This window comes from Pteronotus mesoamericanus, unplaced genomic scaffold, assembly GCF_021234165.1.
Source record: "Pteronotus mesoamericanus isolate MK-2021 breed Mesoamerican mustached bat unplaced genomic scaffold, CSHL_Meso_final contig_163, whole genome shotgun sequence".
Taxonomy (NCBI): Eukaryota; Metazoa; Chordata; class Mammalia; order Chiroptera; family Mormoopidae; genus Pteronotus; species Pteronotus mesoamericanus.
Genome location: NW_026555064.1, coordinates 3,448,665 through 3,474,512, shown reverse-complemented (window position 1 = coordinate 3,474,512; position 25,848 = coordinate 3,448,665). Strand labels below are relative to the sequence as shown.

Here is a 25,848-nt window from a genome sequence, read left to right as displayed (position 1 = left end):
GAATTCTTTATTGTTTAGAGTTATATATATGTTGTTAAAAATATAGATATATGTTGTTAAAAATATAGATAAGACATAGAAATAGAAACCATATACCAAATTCAGGCTAGTAGGCGAAGAGGGAGGCTAACAATGGTAGACAAAGCAACTGGAATAGGGAACCTAATTTCATACATTATTCCTCATGTCTTTTTGCATGTCTAGAATATTTCATTAAAAATTTTAAACAGAAGTTATACAAAAATAACTAACAGAGTGGCTTTAGTTAAAAAAAAGAAAAACAGATTAGTAGACTCTTCTAAACTAATTTTTTAACTGGCTGAAACATGATCATAGGGCAAACATCAGCCAGAGCTTTCCTGTTTACTCACCCACAACTGCTCATCTTTGAATATACTGCGCCACCTTGTGTTCAAAGTTTCAAACCACTACAAAATTCAGAGTATCAGACCTGAAAATGGCTACTAGGAAATACGCTGTTTCATGAAGTTCCACTTGAAGTTAGGCGCACATAAAAATGACATTTGAAAAAGACTTCTGTTTCTGAAAAAACTGGAAATACTTTATATTTCTTTCTAGTCATTTCATGTTTTAATTGTTCATCTGACTCAGAGAATAACCTGCCTTTTTTTCCTTAACTTTAAATACATAAAACGATTAAATGAGCAAAACTCAAAATTACAGACATTTAAAATGCTAAAAACATTGTCATAAAGAAACTTACCTTTGAATGTGTAATTGATAAGGTGTCCACCCACACACGCCAGCCACCCCACTCATACTTGACTGCATGGTAAAGTAGGATTCTGAATATGGCATATACCATTTCGGTTATCTTTTGCTCATCAGAAGTTTTAGGATTAAAGAAGCAGAGAGAAAGCATCCATTCTTGCCACACAGAACACTGTAGCAAGCTCCTAAAATTTACAAGAGGATATTAAATTACTTAAATCATCTGAAAGAATTCTAAAAAGTGAAAGTTCAAAACAAAATAAACAAAACACCCACCTTTACCTATGTATTCAAAACAATTAAAGAATGCGGTAATGAAAACTCAATTTAACTCTATGGTATATTACTTACATACCCTTAATGACTAAAGCATATGGAAAATTCATTTCACAGTGTTTTTTTAAAGCAATTTTTCTTAGAACAAATGGGCTTATTCAAACCTGGACCTGAATATTGCAAATAAATACTTTCTCATATGCTCACCTTCTGTTTTCTCTACTGTTATTAAAAAGTTTAATCATGTCAGAAAGAAAGGCTCTGCGTACTTCCATGCTCTCTGGGCACTGCGGAGAATTCCGAAGTAGGGTTGCAACTATTTTTAGTATCTCTGAAAGACAATTCATAAATTAATAAAAAAGCAGAACACTACAAAAATGTCATGATGGAAGATCAACATGTTGCAATTTGTTTCATTCCCCTGACATAAATGTCTACTAAAAACATCCTCCTTTGTTTTATAATAAAAAGAAATCATATGCCAAAAAGAATGGCAATACATTCACTACCGAACATCCACAAACAAGAATTTTTTTTTTAATTTCACCATTAGAATGTGTTAAAGACGAATTTTAAAAGGTTGTAATAAGTAAGTTAAATTATGAACAAATTAAATGATGGTAAAACTACTACTAACAACTCTCCCTACTCTCTGCCAATTAGTACAGCTGATCTTTTTTAAAAAACATTATAATCAAAAATATCAGAAAAAAAATTCACAACTTCAACAAAATTTAGAGTATGCACCTACCCTTTTATCATTGTGAATTTAAAAAAATACATTTTTTTATCCTCACCCAAAGACATTTTCTGATTGCTTATAGAGAGCAAGAGGAGGGGAGGCGGAGAGAGAACATCAATGCAAGAGAGGAGCATCAACTGGTTGCCTCCCAGACAAACCTGGACTGGGGACTGTCAACGCCTGGACCAGGGATAGAACCCACAACCTAGGTATGCACCCTGACTGGGATTGAACCTGCAACCTTTCGGTTACAAGACAATGCTCCAACCAACTGAGCCACACCTGGTAGGACTCATCATGAACTTTAAAAAGATGTCAAGACTTTATTCCATACTTTTAAAAAGTAAAATTAGATACAAAAATACCCAAAGAAAGTTAAAATTTATACAATACTCGGAAAAAATACAAATAAAACTACTATTATAATGGTCTTAAGTGTAATGCTGTCTAAATTTCTTTTTAAGATAACCATTTTTAATTTTTATTGAATTTAAACTTTAAAAAAGAAATTATTTTAGATACTTAAATACAGAACTTTAAAATAAGAAACAAAAACAACTATAACTGAATTATAAATTAAGTACATTGAACTTTTACCCAATTAAAAACTTAATTATATTTTATTGATTATGCTATTACAGTTGTCCCAATTTTCCCCCTTTGCCCCGCTCCACCCAGCACCCCCCACGCCCTCAGGCCATCCCCCCACCATTGTTCAGGTCCATGGATCATGTATGTAAGTTCTTTGGCTGCTCCATTTACATGTTACATGGCTATTCTGTAACTATCTATTCGTACTTCTTTATCCCCTTCACCTCTTCACCCATTCCCCACACCCCTCCCATCTGGCAACCACCAAAATCCTCTCAGTATCCATGATTCTGTCTCTGTTCTTCTGTTTGCTTAGTTTGTTTTTTAGATTCAATAGTTGACAGGTATGTATTTATTGCCATTTTATTGTTCATAGTTTTGATCTTCTTTTTCTTAAATAAGTCCCTTTAACATTTCATGTAACAATGGTCTGGTGATGATGAACTCCTATATTCTTGTTTGGGAAGCTCTTTTTATCTGCCCTTCAATTAGAAATTCTCGATAGCCGGCTAGCTACATTGGTTATAGCATCGTCCCAACATGCCAAGGTTGCAGGTTTGATCCCCAATCAGGACACATACAAGAATTAACCAATGAATGCATATATAAGTGGAACAACAAATATCTCCCCCCTTTCCCCTTCCTCTCCCTCTTCCTCTCTCTCTCTAAAATCAATCAGTCAATAAAAATTTAGAAATTATAAGCCAGTATTTGCCAAAATTTTTGGTGATTCTTAAACAGTAAGTTCAAAATAGCAAACATGTAGGTACTTTATTATACAGTTAATAATTTGGGAGGAGCAATTTCTTAATTCTTCCAATGAAAATCCAAAATTTCTCTACCTGAACAATTATTACAATGATGGTAATAATCATAATAATGATAATGATGATAATCATAGCCACTAATTTTTAGGCTATACTGTTGTAAGGTACTGTTTTAAGAAAATACAGGTGCTCTGGCTGGTGTGGCTCAGAGGATGAGCACTGTCCTGAGAACCAAAGGGTCACTGGTTCTATTCCCAGTCAGGGCACATGCCTGGGTTGCAGGCCAGGTCCCCAGCTGGGGGAATGCAAGAGGCAACCAACTGCACATTGATGTTTCTCTCCCTCTCTTGCCCTCTCTCTAAAAATAAATCTGTTCTTTAAAGAAAGAAAAGAAAATACAGGTATTAACACATTTGATCATTATACAATGACAGCTGTATAATACTATTATCCCTGTTTTAGAGACAAGAAAACTAAGGCACACAGAAATTATAAGTAATTTATCCAAAGTCACAAAACTATCAAGATATAGACAAGACTGAAAGTCCGGCAGCCTATGTTTTTAAAGATCATACAGTACTGCCTGTCTTTTCTGAGACAGTATATTATACAGATAATGTATTCTAAAATTCTTATTTCAGTAAGTCATCTTCCCCATAACCACATAAAATAAATAGTATAGTATAGTATATTTTCAAGATTTTTCTCCTTGAAAGCTAAGAAAAATTAAACTTCAGAGACATGTGTGTGTTTTTAAAACTAGTACTGAAATAAGAGTTCCACAAACACAATTCACCACACAAAAAGCAATTAAATTTCAAAATTCTACAAACCAGTTATTTAAATGTCAGTAATCTTAAAAAGCAAAATGAAAAATGTACACTTTGTACAAGTTCTTAAGAATTCTAAATATCAAGAGAAAAAAACTGTTAAGCACACTAAGTCCATAAACAACAAAGTAGGCAGTTTTCAATTTCAAACTTGGTATTCTTAAATTGACAGTAATTTAAGATGAAAGCTACCTCTATGGTTCACATCATTTAGCTTGACATCACTAAAGAGTAAAGTGGAAACTTTACTGATCATCTGAACGTATATTAAACCAAGATCTTGTGCATATAATTCTTCAAAATCTCTATATAAACATTTCCACATAGCCTAAGGTCAATTTGAAGTTAAATTCAACATCAAACACAAATAAAACTAATATTATATCACTACCTGTAATGAAATATTCGTCCATGTGTTTCAAACCACATCAACTTCAGGTTTTTCACAGGTTAAAAGTATAAAAAGAAGGGACAGGGAAAATGGGTGAGGGTGTTCACCCAAAGGGTAAAAACGTTCAGTTACAAGGTGACATTCTGAAGATGTAATATACAACATGGTGACCACAGTTAACAATACTATTCTGTGTATTTGGAAACTGCTGAGAGAATAGATCTTAAGAGTTTTCACCACACATACACATAAAAACTTTCAACTGTGACAAATGTGTTAACAAATATTATGGTAAATATTTCACAATATATACATATACCAAATCATTAGGTTAAACACCATAAACCTACACAATATCTCAGTCAAGAAAAACAAAAATTTAAAAATGTATTTAAATACATACGAGGATTCTGTATCTTTACTGAAGAATCAGGATCTGGATGCTGTTTGTGTATCACTTGCGTACAAATCTGTTCTATAAGAATCTACAGATGGAAAATAATAGACTGCATGCATTATCATAATCACTGTATCACCACCACCATTAATGAACTTTAAGTACAACAATAATCAACATTAATTTATACAGTCCAATATTATCGCGGTAAATATCATCTGCATTATATTAAATGATTTCAACAATTTAACTTTGTTTTTACTTAATCATAAAATGAGACATCAAACAGTTGATACAATGGAGGAAATACTTAAAAGCCACACGCCTAATAATTCACATATTAATAGGTTTATTAAGATGCAGCCACATCTCACTTATATAACTAATTTCAAAATTGTACATCAAATCTCAATGATCTTATTCCATCATATGCCATCAACTCAATTATATAGGCATTTTCACAAATTAGTAAAATCAAATTCTAACTATTCCTACCTCAAACAGGACATTATATGTGGTCATTGTGATTAAATTTGTGTGAAGCATGAGTCTTTCAGCTAACAATGAAAATAATCCATGTCCAAGCATGACTTCAGCTTTTCTTCTGTGATGACATAGAAAGAAATAATTAAATGCACAGTCTAAGTATGCACCATTTTGTATGAATGATGAAGGAGGCACAAAAATGTTTTTCACATTACCAACAAATTCCAAACTCAGTAACTCTCCCCGTTTTCTTTGACCTACAACTGGTAAGGCCACAAAATCTTTAAGGAGAGAAATACAAACTATAGTATAAGCACAGCTAAAATTTAAAAACAAAATTTTAAGACTAGCTATGCCACAACACAGCAAAAATCTCCACTGAAATCTTCAGAGCAATTATTTATTAACTAGTTGCTACTCTCTGTCAACACTGAGCTAAGCTCTACTACAGATTAAAATCTAAAGCATAGTAATGGTTAAAGAAAAAAAACAATACAAAGAAAAAGGCAAAAGAAATATAAGAAATTAAGAAAGTGAATACCATGAAGATAAATATACCAAAACTAAACTTCCAAGCAAAAAAATGAGAAACTGAAGATAGTTAGTAAATATTTCAGGCTTTGTAAACCACGTGGTCTCTGTAGCAACAACTCAACACTGTTGTTGTAACATGAAAACTGCCATAGATAATAAGCAAATAAATTATTGTGACTATGTTAGAATAAAACTTTATTTACAGGCAGACAGGTATTCAACATACAGACCACAGTTTAACAACATTTTTCTACCACCAAAATGGTTATTTTTCCTAATAAACCAATCCTGGTGCAAGGAACAATAGGTAAGATAAGAACGTCTGCATTCAGCTAAGAGAAAAGAATGGAAGTTTTAGTTTCTATGCATAAAGCAGAACACATTATGTGACAAACATCCAAGTTAATATGGTAGTTTTATAGCACAGATAAAGTAAACCATAAACAAGTCACCTGAAATGAAGTCTCCATTGTATCTAGAATTCAATTTATACAAACGTGTTCCCAAATTGAAAAATAGAAAATTTAAATAATTTTCATGAAAGACAATATACTCATTTCCACTTTATTTTTAATGTGTAGAAATGAGATTAAATTTATATACCATTTTCTGAATAAAAATAAAGAAAAAAGAGGTTACTTATTGAAAAATAAATAAGTAATATACTACAGTTCATTTTAGATTTCATGCATACTCACTTTGGGGCCAGGTGTTTTAAAAAATAGCCCATTGCCTTGAGAGCTTGCACTCTGATTCCTTCACTCGTTGATGCCAAAAGTTTATAGATGACACTGAATGAATTAAAATTAAAAACAAATTACTCCAAGTACATTATTAAAAAAGAAAAGATTTAAAACGTATGTATATATGTGTAAATTTTTTCATAGTCATGATCATAAGTCTAATTTCAAGTAAGATATTGGGTGAATTTAATACACACTTCTGACACTTATCTACTATATGCTGTCTTCAAACACCCACTTTAGCTCTGGCTGGTGTGGGTCAGTAGATTGAGCACCGACTGCGAATCTAAAGGTTGCCAATCTGATTCCCAGTCTCGGCACATACCTGGGCTGCAGCAGGTCATGTCCCAGGTTAGGGGTATGCAAGAGGCTACCAATTGATGTTACTATCACACATCAAAGTCTTTCTCCCTCTCTTTTCCCTCCCTTCCTTGCTCTCTAAAAATAAATCAAAACTTAAAAAATAAGTGTTTAAAAAAACACTTTAGACATAAAAAACATATAGATTAAAAGTAAGTGAGTAGAGAAAAATATACCATGATAACACTTACCAAAAGAAAGCAAAAGTAGCTATATTGATTTGAGACAGAAAAGACCTCAAAGTTAGTAAAGTTATCAGGGATTAAAGAGGGAATTAAATAATGATAATGGTGGCAACTATCCAAGAAGATATAATAATCCTTAACATATGTGTACCTAACAATAAAGCAAAAGAGTATGTGAGGAGAAGTAGGTGAATTCACTCTCATGGTTAGAGACTTCAACATATCTTTCTCAGAAATGGACAGACCCCAGGAGGCAGAAAATCAGTAAGGACACTGGTGAATTCAACAATACGATCAATCAATTGGATATAACCGCTATCTATAGACTACTTCATACAACAGCAGAATATACATTTTTCTCAAGCTCACAAGGAACATTCATCAAGTAGACAACATTTGCAGGCCATAAAACACACCTAAACCAATGTAAAGACTAGAAATTATGTTTACTCTCAGACCACAGTGGAACTAAACTAGAAATCAATAACAGAAAGATAGCTGCAAAATTCCAAAATACCTGGAGATTAAACAACACACTTCCAAATAACACGTAGGTTAAAGAAGAAACCTCATGAAATATTAAAACTATTTTCAACTAAACTAAAATAAAAAACCCAACATAAGAATCCATGCAGCAAACACTGTGCTTAGAGGAAAATTTTTAGCACTGAAAGCACATACTAGAAAGGAATAACTAAAATCAGTAATCCACCCTAGGAAACTAGAACAAGTGGATAAAACTGAATCCAAAGTAAGTAGAGGTAAATAAATTATAATAGACTACAAAATCAACAAATCTGAAAACAGTAAATCAATAGAGAAAATCAATAAAACCAAAAGCTGGTTCTTTAAAAAGATAATAAAATCAATAAGCTTCTAGCAAGGTTAAGAAAAAAAGACAGAACACAATTCATTAATATCAGAAGTGAAAGAGGAGCTATCACTACAGATCCCATGGCCATACAGAGGATAATTTTAAAATACTAGGAACAACTCTATGCCCACAAATTCTATGACCTAGATGAAACAGAGCAATTCCTTGAAAAACACAACCTGCCAAAATTCACAGAAGAAAAAAAGATGCTCTCAATAGGCTTGTACCTACTAAAGATATTGAATAAATAATTAATAATGGTCCAAAATGGAAAGAACCAAGCCAGGTGGGTTCACTGGTGAATTCTACCAAACATTTAAGAAAGAAATCTGATTCTATACAATATCCTTCATAGAACAGAAACAGAAGAAATACTGCATAATTGTTCTCTGAGGCACCATTACCAGAAAAAGGCATTGCAGGAAAACTGCCGATCTCTCTCAAAAAGATGAAAAAATCCTCAAAAAAACAAAAATCCAAATCTACAAAAAAGTAGATTACATGACTAAGTGAGATTGATTATCCCGGGTATACAAGGCTAGTTCAACATCTGAAAATTAATTAATGTAATCCATCACATGAACAGGTAAGAAAATTATGGAATGATCAGTAGATGTAAAAAAACCATTTGATAAAATCCAACACCCATTCATGTTAAAAACTCTAGAAATACAGGGGAACTTGACAGACTTATCTACAAAAAACCCACAGCTAACATATACTGAGAGGGAAGAAAGTTGAAACTTTCCCACTAAGATTAGGTACAAGACAAGAACGTTGCCTCTCTCCCACCACTCCTCTTCAACATCGTACTAGAAATTTCTTGCTGATGCGGGTAAATGGAGACAAATGAATTGGAACAATAAAAAGAAATTTTTTTAAGTTAAAAAAGAAAACAAGAACACATTCTCTCGTCTATTAAAGTGAGTTTACATTACAGCCTAACAAAAAAAGAGAAAGAAAAAAATGGTACACAGATTGGGAAGGAACACATAAAACTTTGTTTACAAATGGCATAACCATCTATGAAGAAAATCTAGAACCAACCAACAAAAATCCTGGAACTAAAAAGCAATTATAGCAAGGCTGCAAAATATGACAGTCAATTGCTTTCCTATGTACCAACAATAAACAAGTGTAATGGGATATTAAAAGCATTTATATTAGCACCCCCAAAAATGAAATGCTTAGGTACTCATTGCTATTTACCCAAAGGAGTTGAGAACTTACATCCCCATATGCACATTTTAAGCAGCTTTATACATAATTGCCAAAACGTGCAAGCAACCACGATGTCTTTCTGAACATAAACGGAGAAATAAACTGTATACATCCAAATAACAGAATATTATTCAAAGCGAAAAGAAAGAAACTATCAAGCCATGGAAAGACACAGAGGAACCTGAAATGGCTATTACTAAATGAAAGACACCAATCTGAAAAGGCTGCTGTTTGATTCCAAGTGTATATACATTCTGGAAAAGCAAAAACTACAAAGACATTAAAACTAGAGGTAGGGCTTGGAGAGAGCGGGGGAGGGCAAGGAAGGTAAATAAAGCACAGAAGATTTTTTAGGGCAGTGAAAATACTCTGCATGATTCCCTAATTATAGATACATGCCATCATACATTTGTCAAAAATCCACAGAATGTACACCACCAAGAGTGAACCATAATGCAAATCACAGACTTGGTGTGGCTACGATGTGTCAGTGTAGGTTCATTAACTGTATCCCTGCGGCTGGGGATGTTCACAGCGGGGGAGGCAGCCACGCCTCTCTGGGAGCAGGCGGTGTATGAGAAATCTCTGCGCCTCCCTCTCAACTGTACTGTAAATATAAAGCTGCTCTAAAAAACAAAGTATTACAAAAAAACTTTTCTGTCTCATGCTAGTTATTGTTCTTTTTACTAAACACCAAGAAATGAGAACAATTTGGAACATTCAGAAACAATCGCAACTCTTCCATGTACCTACATATGCAAATTGTAAAGCATAAAGAGGGCTTTGAGAGAATTACAGGCTCATCAATGGTCTCTCCGGACCACCAACACTTTTCACATCAATACAAACAAGTCGTTGTTTAATGGTAGCACATATTTATATTATCACCATGAAAAGGAAACAGGAAAATGAATGATAATGATAACAGATAATGAATGATAATCAAAAATAAAATACATTTTTCAAAAGTAAGAAGATTTAAAAGACATGAACCTGAAAGTTTCATATTCAATTCTCAAAAATTACAAAGTAATCTAATTCTTTAAAAAAAATCTGAAGTCATTCAGCCACAGTCCACAGATTCCAATGTAGCAAAGTATAACAAAATGTGAGTATAATATAAAATTTGATAAGCAAAGTTCAATAAATTCATTACATAGCCTTTTCTTCCTCATAAACACTTAGAAAAAAATTAGAAACATGATTTTAAAATATTAAGATTTCAAATATGCTCCTGCATAAAAATTTCAAAGTATAACTAAGTTTAAAAAAAAAGATCCAGTAATACTTTTCATATCTAAGACTCTATCATCTTCCAACTATTCTCTGATATTAAACATGTTAAAAGTCTTGACACATTAAACTCTTACCGTAAACCATTTCTTTGGTCAAAAGCAGGTATCATCGAGCTAGGATGTTCTGACATCAATGCAACAAGCAGCTGTAGGACATCCATTAGATTGTCATCCTAAAATCATTTTAGAAACATTTTTTAAATATAGAAAAAAACTTATTTGAACACTGAATACTTCTAAAACAATAGAAATTTCAACTTTAAAAAATAAGTAGACATATATAATATATACTTATTTTAACAAATTGACTCTTTACATATACATACTCATCTGTATAACTGAAAGTAAGCAACACCAAATAAGTCAAATAATTTCTTAATAAAGAAATAAAATGCCTCTTATACCAATATTTCCTAAAACATAATCTACAGATACTGACCTGATTTAACAGGATTTATTTAAAGATTTATACACCAAGAAATTGGGGGCAGGGGGATCTATGTTGTTCTTTTTATTACAGCAAGACAGTAGAGCCTTTAATAGCTAATTGGTGTACTGAATCTGGCAGTAGTGTGGGGGGCAACGTATTATGTATCATATCCTAAAATTAACCTGAACCACTTTGTTCACTGAACTTCTCAAGAAACTAGTTCCAAAGGAAGACTTTTGGGGAAATCATGATTGGATGGTTCTCACAGATGATCTATTTTCAGCATTAAAGATACAGATATTGATGAATGTTTACTGAGTCAACGTACTACTGTGTGTTGCACAACTTGCTAACATTTATAGACTAGCACAGGATCATATATGAATTCTCAAATTTTAAAAAAATTCACGAAAATCCTTCACAGCTGTTGCTGAGTATTTCAGCATGTATGCACAGCACTAGGGCGAACTTGGGCAAGGGCAATACTGACCAAAGAGGTGAGGGAAACAGCAGTTAGTCATCTCTGCCACCCTGCACCTAGGTTCCATTCCCTGCTTTTGACCTTTCGCTTATGGCCACTATCTGAGGACCTAATCCTCAATATGCTAAGTAATAAGCTACAGCTGGGGTGCTGAGACTATGGAACAAAGTGTTATTTGAAGGACCTGAAAGATCCCTGAATAGATTCAGAGAAAAGAGAAGGTCACTCTGACTTCCAGCTCCTCTTTCATGAATTACTTTGGTCCCTTAGGGTTACTAACCATCTACATCACATATAACAACAGGTTACTAGGAAGTGCACCTAAAAATCTTCATCTATTAAACTGGATCAAGAAAATCTAAATGTACAATAGAATACCCAACTCAACAGTAGAAAGGAATCACAATCATCAATGGCTGAGCCAAATATAATCCAATCAATCGATCAATTTAATCTATTCTTCTCGGCCCCATTTAACAAAGATGGGTCCCAACAATCTCATTTATTAATGATTAAAGAAGGCAGTATTTCAAACTGTAACAGATACTTATTAACTAATGAAACATGAATTATAACATAAGGTAGATTATTGAAAATATGTGTTTAATATTAAATTCCAATTTCCAAAATTTACTTATTTAAAACACAATCAGATTATTTGGTTAGACTATATCTTGCATATATTACATTTCATCAGTGTTAAGAAAATAAAGGAAAAAAACTCATACATATCAATCTCCTTTTCAACCATTTAACTTTAAATCTCATTACAAGTGAGTTATTTAACTCAATAGTAGTTGCTCATGCAAAATCAACAGGGAAGACTGTTGTGACTTTTTAAATCCAATTACTTTTAGTCATTTTTGGTACCTGTTTTTCCATTTGTTACACTGGTTCCTGGAAATACACTGAAAGCATTCTTTGGTATACTTTATAATTAGCTTAATAAGATCAATTTTAACCTTTTTAAAGCCTTTCATGATATTTCTCTGAGCCCTCTTGTGGTAATAAAGGATATTTATATGAAGGTTGCTAAGATTTAGCTCCAAGATACACTTACTCCCCATTATAGGTATATCATTAATGAAACACAACTTTTTAACTTTAAAAAAGAAAAAGAAAAAGCCTATAAACACAGCTTGAAGAAAAAGCAACCCCAAAACATAAAATCCCAATGTTACCTCATGCATAGTGAGCAGGTAATTAAGGATGGCCTGTAGTTCATCTTCCTTTACTCCAGAATCCTTTAAAAACATAAACACGTATCTTAAACTTGCAGATTAAAAAATTTTTTAATGGAAATTATACACATAAGATTTGTCAACATGGTCAGTTGCCATAAATATAAAGAAATAATGTAATATAGAAACTAAATTTAAAATAAAAATGGAGGGACATACTAAAGGCAGTTTTCAAGACTGTAAAAGTCAAAAGAGGTCTGACATCAGTGTCCTGGTTTTGGTACCTTATATAATATGATAACCTATCTAATAAAGCTACAGAACCCAAAAAATATTAATTAATGATAATGAGTATTATCCATACCCATCACTCCTCTAAATACAGAAGACAGCTTTTCTATTATTTTTTTTTTAATTTGGAGAGTGAAATAGAGTTTTTAAAATTACCGAGATAAAATGTTAGGCACTAAAAATTAAGTAGTAATTTCACTGGGAAAAACATACTTTTAAATGAATGCAGTATGGAAATTTTCAACCTACTCTATCAATTATTAACCATAAAACAAAGCTTCACTCTCGAAAAGGAATAAGATAGATAATTAACAAAAAACATACTAGAAAATAAAGTCAATTTAAAAGATAAATCTTTAAATAAATGAAAATGTATCTGAGTCTGCAATATATCCTAAAAGTTAAATCAACTCACTATAACATTATGTAAGAGCTAATAAAGATTTAAATTGTAAAGAATAAGAAATAAAATGTTATAAAAATACTGAATAAAATATTGGCAACAAATATATTTCTATACTGCCATCTTATAAAACCAAAACACCTTCTTTAAAAATATTAAATTTTACTCTACCTATAGTAGAATGAAATTAGACAAAAATACAATCATTTCTAATGGCTGACACACCTAGCTCGTATATTTACAAAAGAAAATTCTCAAAACATGAATGTCAGGTACAAGGAACTCCCCCAAAATAAGTCCTCCCTGAGCAGCTTTGCTGACGCTGCATCAGGCAGTGCCAGGGAGAGAAGAGAAACAGTGAATGCCTGCCTAACGAAAGAATGAGTACACCCGAACTGCTACAGAAACTCATATAACACGTTACAATGATCAAAAAACAAATACAAAAACCAGTATCTTTCAACGTATTTTCCAATGTGTAACCCTAGTAACAGAGCAAGGAAACTAAGATTGTATTTTATTTGAAATTACAAGTTACAATACACACATGCTATAGGATAATCAAGATGAACTCACCCTCATCACTAGCTGCTTAATGAACATCAACAAGAATGCTCTTAGAGAAAGTATTTCTTTTTGAGTAGGTCGTGGTCCATCTTTAAAAAAGAAAAATACATATATACACACATACTTAGTATTTCAAAGACTTCAAAGCTAAGTATAAAATTTGCATTCCCAATAGTTTTCCCACTTATTTAAAAGAAATATAAAGGTCAGTATCCTCAAGAGCTTTATGCCTCTACAAAGACAAGTATTCAATCGCATATACAATTGTATATATAATGCTCCAATTACACAAAATGGGTTCTGCTGAAACTACCATGAAGAAGCCTTTAAATAACATCAAAGAATTTCAAAACATAAAAGTGAGGTAACAAAATTTGTATTCAATATATTAATATGCACTTTTATTTTAAAAGACTCTGAGAATGATACTATGGCAACATAAGTTTAGAAAAAAAAGAAAAATCCAAACTTATGTAAGTTCAGTATGAAAAAACCTTATTCTCTGTTACCATTGTTGTAAGCTAATACAAAAATCTCAAAAAATACAACTCAACACAGTATTATTCATGAAGAAGTGAAACATTATGTTGACTACCTCTGACTTCTCTTCTTGAGCAAGTCCTTGGTCACACATGGCTCACATTAAAGTCAATTTTCATGTCTCAAACATATAATTCCCAGAAAGCTTTTGAAACCAAACACCCATTGTTCTAAGATCCTAAGTGAGTACCTGTTTTCTACAATTTTTCCCCCAGTAATCATTATTTACAACTAGTTCCGAGACCACCAAAGCATAAGACCACCATGACCTTGAACAGACCAATTAAAAGAGGAAGAAAATTGTTTCAAATCTGTTCCACATGACAATTCCTAGACAAAGAATAGGTTACAGAGTTACAATAGAATCATATAGTTTGTCCATCTCTACCACTTGAAGTCTGAAACCTTCCCAAGGTCACTAATCAGTTATAAAATCAAGGCCAGAATATAATACCAACGCCCAGGTCAGTGCATGATATGCCTACAGCACCATGAAACAGTCATCAGGAAATCATTACCTAGTTCTAGATCTACCATAGCCTTGCCAGCTCAAAGAGATCATATTACTTATGTGTGTCCTCACAGCTTTCTAAGTTGTACACAGCATATTCTGAGAATAAATCAAGTTTATTTTGAAAGGGATAAAAAAAAGTAGTGCGCAAATACGAAACCTTATGTCTGTAAATCACTGAAGAGACAAAGCCTTTGTGTACAATCAGAATGTATACTGTTTCACTCCCCAGCATCCATTCCCCAGTTGCATGCAACAGCCCACAACTTTTATCAAGGGACTGAACCCATCCTCACTCTCAGATCATGTGTTGCAGAGGTGGGAAGGGCCTCAATGTCTGGGCAAGTTGAGGAATACCTGCCGCACAGGTGGGCACCAATCAGAGCCAATGAGCTATGAAAACACTCAAATGGAAATGCTCAATATAGGCAGATGGTCTTTCGCTGGATTTCAAGTTGTGAAGATGTGGAAATGAAGCGGCTGCTTGGTAGTACAAAGGGAGAGAATACATGAAAAAGCCAACAGGGAAGAACTGGGAAATGGAAAGAGACAAACTGTTTCCAAGGGCCATATTCTGAACTCTGCACCAAGTTTTACCGAAACTGCCCGACCATATGAGCTGAGTAACTCCCTTTAATGATGTAAGCCTGTTTGAAGCAGGTTTTGTAGTATTTACAATCAAAAGAGCCACCAACTGTCAAATTTTTTATTTTTGACCCCTTCCATGAACTCCTGACATTACGAATGAATATTATCCTTCAAGTCATTTAGTTTCCTGATTATACAGGAAAATAATTACTGAAATGGTGTGATTTCATTATACCATTTATTAGAAGCAGACATTCCCTACTTGTGCAAGAAAACTCCATCTCCCAAAAAACAGTTTTCAATGATCTCAGGGTGACAGCTGGCATCAGCATCAATGCCAGTTGCTAGTGCAGACTTTATTCTCACTTTCAGTGACTTAAAACAATCATTCTAGTCATAATTGCTCCCAAAACAACTCATACTAGCAAAAGTAGCATTCTCGTTTAAAAGTAGCAAGTTATTAACCTTTAGCGACCACAATTTAGGACAAATGTCGATATAATCAACAGATTAAAAGAAAATTTTACCATGATGAAATTCAGAAAGACTTCTAGAATACTGTAACAGTACTGGTTAAAAAAAGAGAAAAGAAAATCCTGATTTGCCATATAAATATATATGTATATATATAGACATAGAAACTATACCTAATCCTTTTGGGGTGATACCACTTCGATCCTGAGGACTCACTGCCCAGTAATAGTACTTCAGGGTATGCATGATGAGAAGCACCGTCCCAACTCTGCGGACGGCATTATATATGTTGGCAGTACCGATGAATTCAGTGGACAGGTACGTATAGAGTGTCAACTGAACCTAGAGAATGAAAATGAGGAGCTTAAATCAAAGGAAGAGACCAGCATTTTACCCATTTCTAGTAATACCCTCAGACTGCTTTACTCAAACTGTATTTGTTCCAAAAAGATGCTGAGCTTGATAATAATTTCCACATTAATAAATAACACATATCCACTGAAACCCAGATAAAAACACGCTCCTTATAAAACAAAACCAGGTTGAAGTCTTCTTTTATAGTAACATTATAAAGTAAACCTGTATAAATATATCAAATTTTTGCAACACTAGTATTCTATGGAAAAAAACTGATTCTTATTCAGCAATCAACAATTATTCATGAACATGCATAACTATAAAATTACTAGTGCTACATGTAGTGGTTTTAGAAATTTTTCTTGTCTGGGAGAAAATCAGAAACTAGGAAAACCTCAGAAAAATAAAAGTGGGGGTAGCTGGAAAAAAAACATATAAGTCAAAAGCAACCCATACAGAAACATGTAAAGCCTACCATAAGAAATATTTACTAGAAAAGCAAAGACTGTAATCATAACATTACTGTCTGTAACCATGTTTACCATCCCGCTCCTCTAATTAGGAAAGGATTCTACTAATCTTATTTCTAAATAAATAGTCTAAATAAACACACAAGAACTTATCAACTTCAAAATAGAAGCTCTTAATATGTGAGAAAAAAAAGAACATATGTGTGCCGCACCACTGCACATGTCATCCGAACACAAAATTTCAGTCCAATTATGGCTCTAAAATTCACCAAAAACTACAGCATTTATCACAGAACAACACAAAAAGCGCTTTTGGTCTACTGCAGCGATTTTCAACCTTTTTCATCTCATGGCACACATAAATTAATTACTAAAATTCTGTGGCACACTAAAAAAAAATGTATCACATTTTTTGCCAATCTGACAAAAAAATAGGTATAATTTTGATTCATTTACATCAGACAGCTATTCCTCTGTTGGCTGTTGTCATTTTTTTAATTTAACAATCAAAGGGAAAAGAGGTCAGTGCCCCTAAGTAAATAGTCAGGTAGTGCATGTTTTAAAAGTCCTTGCTACACGCTGGTTGAAAATCGCTGCTTTATCTTAATGTCAAAATCAAGAATTTTTCATTTCATGGCTAGTGGACATAACTTATAAAGTGTACAGCTTTAAAGTAGAGCATATATACTCCCGTGGCCAAAGGCCAAACTACTCCTGAGCACTTACGACTGAGCATTTATGTTACCTTCCCTGGATACTGAGGACATTTTTCATTTTTAACCCCACAAAACACCTGGTGATTTCTTTAGAAAGCGAAAATTAAGTGCCTATTATCCAGATGCTTGATAAACAAACAATCAGGGTTAAATAACTCAGAGAGTCAATCAGTAATGGTAAATGGTAAATGGTAGATTCTGAACCATTTCAAACGGAGGCTTAGAAGATGATTATAGTTTAGAAAACTACACACACACACACTGTAATCCACTGACTTGCTGAAAATAACATTATTTGGATGTAGCTACTGCTGTTCAAATGAATAGGCCCAGTTTCCTTGTCACTGAGGTTATTTAACACTTTCTGTGACATGGTTCAAATACTTGACCATGCTATTTCAATTGTCCCAAAAATGCTTACACCCACCTCTATGCACAACACCCTATTATGGAAATATGATAGTATACACACTGTCCCTTCGTAGCTGAAAGCCAGTTAAGATTTTTAAAAACACACACAAATTTAAGTGAAAAAACCAAAAGTGATAGACAGCTACCAAAATAAAGTTCATGAGGCAATATGCAATTAACTGCACAGTAAGTGGCATAGAACTATTAAATATGAATTCAGAGTCTAGAGAAATTATTATAGGATAAGGTAAAATGGTCAAGGAAATCTTCACTAATAATGAAGGTATTAAGGTAGGCTTTGAAGCTGAGTAGGAAAGGTAGATGGAACAAGAGGGGAAGTTTCAAACAGGAAATAACAGTGAATGATACAAAAGGTTTCCCTAGATCTAGAACAATGGTCCTCATCCCTGACTGTGCATTAAAATACCTGAAAAATATTTTTTTTAAATACAGACGCCGGTGCTCGCTTTGTAGTACCCACACTGAAAACACTGACGCCTGAGCCCTTCCCCACCGATTAAATCAGAATTCAGGGTGGAGGGGAATCCTGTTCTTAGCGTTGATTTTAAAAACCTCTCCTGATTCTATCAGCGGCCCAGAATGAGAACCACTCTCTGGGATAACCTTTCAGTACCTGCCTAGCCTTTGAGGGTAACTGAGGTTTTAAGTTAGAAAGCCTACAAAGGAGAATTAGCATGAAAACTTTATGCTAGAAAAGGGACTACTTACTTTATACTGAAAACAGTGGAAAACCATTACAAGTTTAAAGGCTCAGAAAAGATCTGATGAGAGTGATATGTTAAAAACATACCGTAATTCTAGCCAAAAGTGAAAAAATATGGAAAACTGGATAGGATTTAATAGCAACAAACTGAGATAAGAATGGAGGCCTCAAGATTATTCGTATACTAATTATGAATAAACCTTTCCTCATTCACTCGTTATATAATCTATAAACCACATAAATTATGTGTTAACAACTGTCTTTCCCATTAGACCTAAACACTCTGAGGGCAGGAATTAGATCTTTCTTCTTCACCACCGATTCCATATGCCTAGCAGGAAGCAGCCACTCACACAAAGGACTACTGCATACAAGATAATTCATCTCTTGTGAGGTCACCAAAAAGACTAGCTGAGCAGATCAAAGATAAATGGATATTCTAAGTCACTGTGAGCACCCTTTTCCAAAAGCAAAGGCTGATTCATATATCCATACCCTCAACTTTGGTAACCAGAGGTCAATTTACCAAAAAGCTAATGAAGCTTAAATTTTATGCCCATGCATCCATATAGGTTCCTTCAAGACTCTACGCCTAATTTTGTATGCATTTTGTCATATCTTTTTCTTAAAAAGTTCCTCCCTCCCAAAACTGTATGACCTTCAAATCGAACAAACTTTGGATCTGCCCTTTGTTATAACTACCTTTTTAATAAAATAAAAGTAGATATAACTCCTCATGGATATACAAAGCAGAAGGCTAAAACAGAAGGAAAGTTTAATATTACCAAATCAACTGCAAATTCTAAAGAGGAAATTAAAGAAAATTATTAACAAGGAAAAGGTAAGAAATTGAGTGTAATAATACTAGGAACTAAAGGAAATGATATAATAAAATTTTAAAAACATTTCCCTACAACTAACTATTTAATAAGAGGCTTTTTGACCACATCAAAAGAGACCCCAAGCCTTACAAATATGCTGTTTAGTAAGACAAAGAAGTGTCTAGTAAAAGGTTTAAAAAGTAACTTGAAACAATCCTTGAAAAGAAATAAGACTAAGGGTCATAGAAGAGAAAGAGGTCAAATTTGAACCCGCAGATAAAAAGCTACAACCTCCAGCTGTCTCCTTTGATTATTTCCAAATGGCAATCAGAGTCAGCAGCTGTTTTTCTCTTTAACATTTGAAAAGACCAGCTGAAAATAAGATACTATGACTCTAGAAATGCAAAAAGTCTGCAGACATTTTTTTCTGACAACTAGAATAAGTATGTGCTATTCTAAACAATGAGAAACACTGCAAGTGGACCAAAAGGGAGAGAGGGAGGGGGCAGAGAGGAAATTAATGGGTTTGAAATAATATAACTTCTAATAAAAATTGTAGATTAGACAGATGCAATTATGCAATTTAATAAAAATTTCTGTTTCAAGCTCTGCTTAACAATATCACTATTAATATTTTTAGGACAATTTAATACAACATTAGGTTTTATCAAAGGTTTAATTTACATACTTTATCACAAGTTCACTCATGTTCATTCAGAAGTAACTGGTTTTTTGTTACGGTACCAAACAAATTGTGTACAAATTAACTGTATTTAACAGTTTGAATTAATGTGAAATTAAAATGATTCAATGAGATCAGTATATCATGGACATCCCCAAGAAAGGGTGACATTTCAATAGTTTAAGAATTAAATTCAGGAATTCATCGTGATGGCGGAAGGTATATGCATATAAAGAGGGAAAGGGCTCAGTAAGTTAAGAAATGGAAATATATACACACCTACGTATATTTGCAATAGAACAGAACTACAGTTACAGAAACATATTTACATTGGAAATGTCCAACTTTGATTCATATTTAGTAAATCAAAGTCTCTCTGAAATAAAATTGTATTTAATATAACAGAAAATAAGGACTATAGCTGTTTTTAAAATATATTTTACAAAAAAAAAAGAAGAGATTACTGACTTGCAAATTTACCTAAAAGAATACATTTAGTCAAAGAATGCAATCTGCTGAAATCTTACATAAGAACACATAAAAGGATAAAAAAAATCCTCAATTATCATTCACGTACACAAACCTGAAGACAGTAAAACAAAATCAATATACATATTACCTTGGCTGGGGTATGAATCCATATAGCTGGATTAAGAAGAATGTGATCACACAATTGCTTGAGTAGGGGCATCCCATTCTGCAGATTACTCAGATATTTTGAAAATGCAAGGCAAAGTTCAAGCACTGCTCTGCTGACGTGGGATTTGGAAGACTGCAAAGAAAGGTATTTCAAAAGTCACTAACACCACAAAGCAAGGTAAGTAAATTAAAGGTTGTCAATATCAGAAAAGTGTTGACCCACAGGCTATGCTCTAAGTTAAAGATGCCATACGACTTAACCAAAGTGGTTAAGTTCTCTAATAAAGCAATGGGGGCAAGGTAAAACAGTTTATTTTAATTTAGGTGACTTTACATGACCAAGGAGACTCCTGCAGACAGAATTCCTGGGCCACTTAGGAGACCAAGTCCATGGCCTGCAAATTAAGAATCAAACATGTAAAAAGGATTTCATACTTTACCTTTTCAAGACTATATCCTATTACCAAAAAGCCCTTGCAGGCAAGCATCTGCTCCTGCATGGCAATTGAATTCTTCAACAACTCCATGATAAAAGCCAGCAAGGTTGAACTGGAATAAGAAAAAAAAGACTATGGTTTAAAAAAAAAAAAGCATATGCATTTTAAAAAAAAAAAGTGAAACAGATGAAGTCTATCATTTATCTTAATAAAAGTTCTCTATTTCAAGGAAATTGAAGTTCTACTAAAACTGCCTCAACATTATTCCAGGACTAGAATTTTATTGTAAGATTAGAATTTACTCAAATATTTACTTCCTGTACTTTATCACAAACATGTTAGTAAGTGAATAACTTAGAAACATCATGACAAACATGATGTTTCTAAGAAACACAAATAGAAATATGCAATGATGAAAAACAAGTAATAAAATGGTTAACATAAGTATATTAAGGCACTAAAGACTAGACAAAACTTAGATTAGCCAGTGTGTTCAATTTTGAAGGATAATAGGCCAAACAGAGAAAAAACAAATATGCAGCAAAGAGACTAGGCTAGAACTCCTCAAAATGTTTAGGGTTCCACACTGGTCAACTATGAATAGAGCAAATGGTTCATAAAGGGGAAGGTAAGAAAGTAAAGTTGAAAACAAAGTGAAATCCTCAAACACTAAGTTAAAAATTGTGTTCATTATCCCACAGGAAAATCAGAATTTTCAATAGGCAATCAAGACTCTTAAAATTGAATAGCCATGCTTCCATCCTCACAACTTTTAGAGATACCTGCAATGGAATGACATAAGGTCAGCTGTTACCTCCTTCTCAAAAGCTCTAAGAGTTTCCCACAAAGAGAAAACATGACTGGCAGTCAAAATTGCTTTTACCTATCAGCAGTTCCAATAAAGACGTGGAAAAGTTAAAAACAAAATAGCCAAGGGAAATAATAACTAAGCCCTGTAACAAAGATTTCAGACCAGGACTCAAAAAAAATTAAGTTCATAATATGTCAAGGATCATTTTAATTTTTTAAAATCAATAAAAACGAGATTTGATACTTCAATCCTTTACAAATTTCATTTTATTCTCTAAAAATAATCTGGAGAACATTATTACATTATTAAATATATACACTGGTAATAGACCTCAAGTTATATATAAAAGCAGAAATCAGAGATTTTCAAAAAGAGAGAATGCAAATTCCCTTAAATTACTCAAGTAATAAATTAAATCAAATTATTTTACTATACATAGTTTCACAATTAGAGCCATGAAAACTGCATTTAGACATGCTCTCCAAAGTTTTATAACTTGTCCTAGATTCATAAGTCTCTGCCTTTTTTTGGACTCAACACTTCAACAGAGGAGACAAATGTGCCAAACATACAATCTATTGAAAAAGACTGAATCACCTATTACACAGCATCATCAAAATTTTTAGATTTCAATTACATGCAATCAACAAATATGAAAAGCTGAATTCCCATTATAAATCACCGCCAAATAATAATTTTAAATGTTTAACTAGAATGTTAGACAAAAATGCATTTATTTCTGATAAATCCATTATCACTTCTAACTTTTAAAAACAACAACTATTTTAGAGCTTCTGTATTTCCTACTGATAAAGAATTTAAATTAATACTATTATTATTGATAAGGATATGTAACAATACTTATAGTTCACAAATTTCTTTAAATTATTGTGCAGCTCAGTGATGATGACAATAACTCACATCAAATTAAAGACAAAAATAAAGGCACTCACCATACAGTCAAGTCGACCTCCTCAGATAAGTACTGCCTATAATCCAACTGTGCAAAAAGCGGAAACAGCACTTGTACTCCTCCGATTGAATGCATAGCACTTTGGATGGAATGTGTTAAAACTGCCTTCACATCCTTATAAAACAGAAGACACCATAAAGATTTCAATGATTTCTTTTCCAAAATAAATATAAAGCATAACAGGAACAATAAGATGGTACACTGCCTATTTAATAGAAGCTACCAAATACACATCTGTAACACATCAAAATTTACCATTAAAAGTATCCTTCAAAGATTCTAGCTAGTACCTGGAGCATGAGTGCATGTGGTGAATGAACAAAAATTGAAGGGTTGTCCTTAGGGGATGATTCGAGACAAAGCTGGGCATCTGTAGCGCGTGGATTGTACGTGAATGCGATGGCGTTAGACAGTTTGCCATCATACAATAAAAGTTTGTGATGCTCAGCAAGGAACAGGTCACTTTCTGCTTTGAATTTAAATGTCCCCTAGGAATAAAAAGTAGAACAGTTAAGTAGAATGCCACAAAAAAGAAAATCCAGATATAAATCATCGGATATTAAAAATTTAAGGAGACATACCACTGATCATTTTCCTAACACTATCAGCTAGGAAAAGCTCTGCATATTTAATTACTTCTTAAGTGGACTGAATTTATGTGAAAAATATAATGGAGAACAAGTTAACTTAACATTAAAATCTTCCATTTAAAAAAAAATGTGAAATTTAGTGTCTTCCCCCACAGAATGTATTGTGTCTCTTTTTTCACTGGATTTTGTCTTTGTTTCTTTCCTTTAATTGTAGTAAAAAGCACATAAAATTTACCGTCTTAAATATTTTAGGTGTACAGTACAACAGTGTTACCTATACACATATTGCACAATACATCTCTAGACCTTTTCCTTCTTGCCAACCTAAAACTCAACATGCACTGAACATCTCATTTCTACCTCCCCCATCCCCTGGCGACCACATTCTACTTTCTGATTCTAGGAGTCTGACTACTTTATGTAACGCGTTTAGGTGGAATCACAGAGTATTTTTCTTTTTGTGACGGGCATAATGCCCTTAAGATTCATCCATGTTGCTGCATGTGACAGACTTCCTTCTTTTTTAAAGCTGAATAATATTCCATTGTACGTATGTGCCGCATCCTCTTTATTCATCTGTCTATGGACAATTAGGTTGCTTCAAGTTCTTGGCTATCACAAACAGCACTGCAGTGAACATGGGTGATACAAGTATCACTTCCAGATCCTGCTTTCGATTATTTTGGATATTTACATCAATGGATGCTCAATCATATGGTAATTTTATATATGTACACTTTATTAACTATAATTATAAGTAAATCAACTCAAAGTTGATTTTGTTCTCAAAGGAACAGAGCAGAAATTAAACGACTCCCTAAAACCAAGTAGATCAATAAGAGCCTAATTTACTTTTCCCAAATTCTCTTGCTTCATGACATTCTTAGCATCTCAGTAATTTTTTATGGCATTCTAGACCAAAATAAATATTGAACATTATTGTTTAGATTTTAACAATTTAGTAGCCATTTGTAAACACTAATGCACAAGTTGAAGAAAAAAAACAACGTTTCCTTCAATAAGTATTAATGGGATGTATATGCATCTTGGTCACTGTACAAGTTCTCCAACTTTGGAATCAGATTTCATACTTCATCCTCATTTCCTATTTCACACTGATTTTCCCATGGTACTTGTATTTTATCACAGCAACTATTGAAAACTTAGCTGTGCAAGGATAACATCATCAAAAGAAATGCAGCATGAACCAAAATTGAAACTTGAGCTAGTGCCCCACATATGACAAGTATATTGTATTTCCCTCAAAAAACTGAAGGACCCTTTGGACTCCTGTGACTTTCCCGTGGTGTCCCTGATTACTCCGCGAACAGTCTATAACCCAGGTAAGTTGCCCCATGCATCACCCAGTAACACTGGGTGAGCAGTGAATAGCAAGTCAAGTACCTTGTATCCTAGGCCCAGCTGATAAATAGCAAAAATCTGAGCTGCATTAAGAGCTTCACTAAAAAGGTAAACTGCAGTCATCTGACCACAGAACACCCTGTTAGCATCTGCTGTTTCTGATGAGCCCAGGAAACATTTGTCAAAGGTCTGTAAAGAAAACAGAAGATTCTATTAGAGGAAAAAAAAACAAAAAAATCACCTTCTCCAGAAATAATAATCTATATTGGTGTAAATGTTTTGTCCATTCTGAACTATGATCTGAGTAGACTGAAACAAGTCACTTAGCCATTACACCTCTGTCACTCCCATCTGTCGCAGTGACCAGGACATAAAAGGAGACAAGACACGTTTTCCAAAGTACAAAAAACAAAACTTGATGACAAAAATAAATGTAGGAAACAGAGTCAAAGAAATCATTATGGACTCTAACGGTTCATAACTGGACAATGAAGAACCAGACAGAAGAACAGGTTTTGGAGCAAGGAGGAAAATCCTAACTTTGGGACATAATGAATCTGCCTTCTCTGTGAGCTAATGTGGATGCAGAAGCAACTGCCAACAGGTACCGTAGGTTTGGTGAGAAGTTAAAACTGTAAAGACCGATTTTTTTCTGCACTAAACAACTGTGCAAAAATATAAAATAAATTATATTTTTAACAAAATACTAAGCTTTGCACCACATTGGTGTTCTGACACAAGAAAATCCCAAGGTTTTGATTGAGGGGAAGGTAATATATATATACGATACTGATTTTATGACTATTCTTAATATTGAATAAAATTGTAGAGAAAGATTTTTGCAGACATCAAGATATAGATGATGAGTAAAGTCATGGGAGTAGCTGCAATCCCTCAAAAGGAATGTATAAATGCAGAAAGGCAGGTGTATGTTATTCTAACATAAAAAAATTTTTAAAAACATC

General features: G+C 33.3%; 1 protein-coding gene across 2 annotated transcripts in view; it reads right to left on the bottom strand.

The window, feature by feature from the left end:
• LRBA (LPS responsive beige-like anchor protein) overlaps nucleotides 1–25,848 on the bottom strand; it is a 520,386-nt gene that overhangs the window by 429,685 nt on the left and 64,853 nt on the right. For both annotated transcript variants that reach the window (XM_054562615.1, XM_054562626.1), the window contains exons 9-22: nucleotides 24,926–25,072; nucleotides 23,222–23,419; nucleotides 22,912–23,045; nucleotides 21,151–21,259; nucleotides 20,691–20,843; nucleotides 16,064–16,232; nucleotides 13,787–13,866; nucleotides 12,517–12,579; nucleotides 10,500–10,597; nucleotides 6,445–6,537; nucleotides 5,222–5,330; nucleotides 4,733–4,814; nucleotides 1,216–1,339; nucleotides 725–917 (exon numbers count right to left, since the gene is read on the bottom strand). In XM_054562615.1, coding sequence (XP_054418590.1) covers nucleotides 725–917; nucleotides 1,216–1,339; nucleotides 4,733–4,814; nucleotides 5,222–5,330; nucleotides 6,445–6,537; nucleotides 10,500–10,597; nucleotides 12,517–12,579; nucleotides 13,787–13,866; nucleotides 16,064–16,232; nucleotides 20,691–20,843; nucleotides 21,151–21,259; nucleotides 22,912–23,045; nucleotides 23,222–23,419; nucleotides 24,926–25,072 — 1,752 coding nt within the window. The remainder of the gene's footprint in view (nucleotides 1–724; nucleotides 918–1,215; nucleotides 1,340–4,732; nucleotides 4,815–5,221; nucleotides 5,331–6,444; nucleotides 6,538–10,499; nucleotides 10,598–12,516; nucleotides 12,580–13,786; nucleotides 13,867–16,063; nucleotides 16,233–20,690; nucleotides 20,844–21,150; nucleotides 21,260–22,911; nucleotides 23,046–23,221; nucleotides 23,420–24,925; nucleotides 25,073–25,848) is intronic.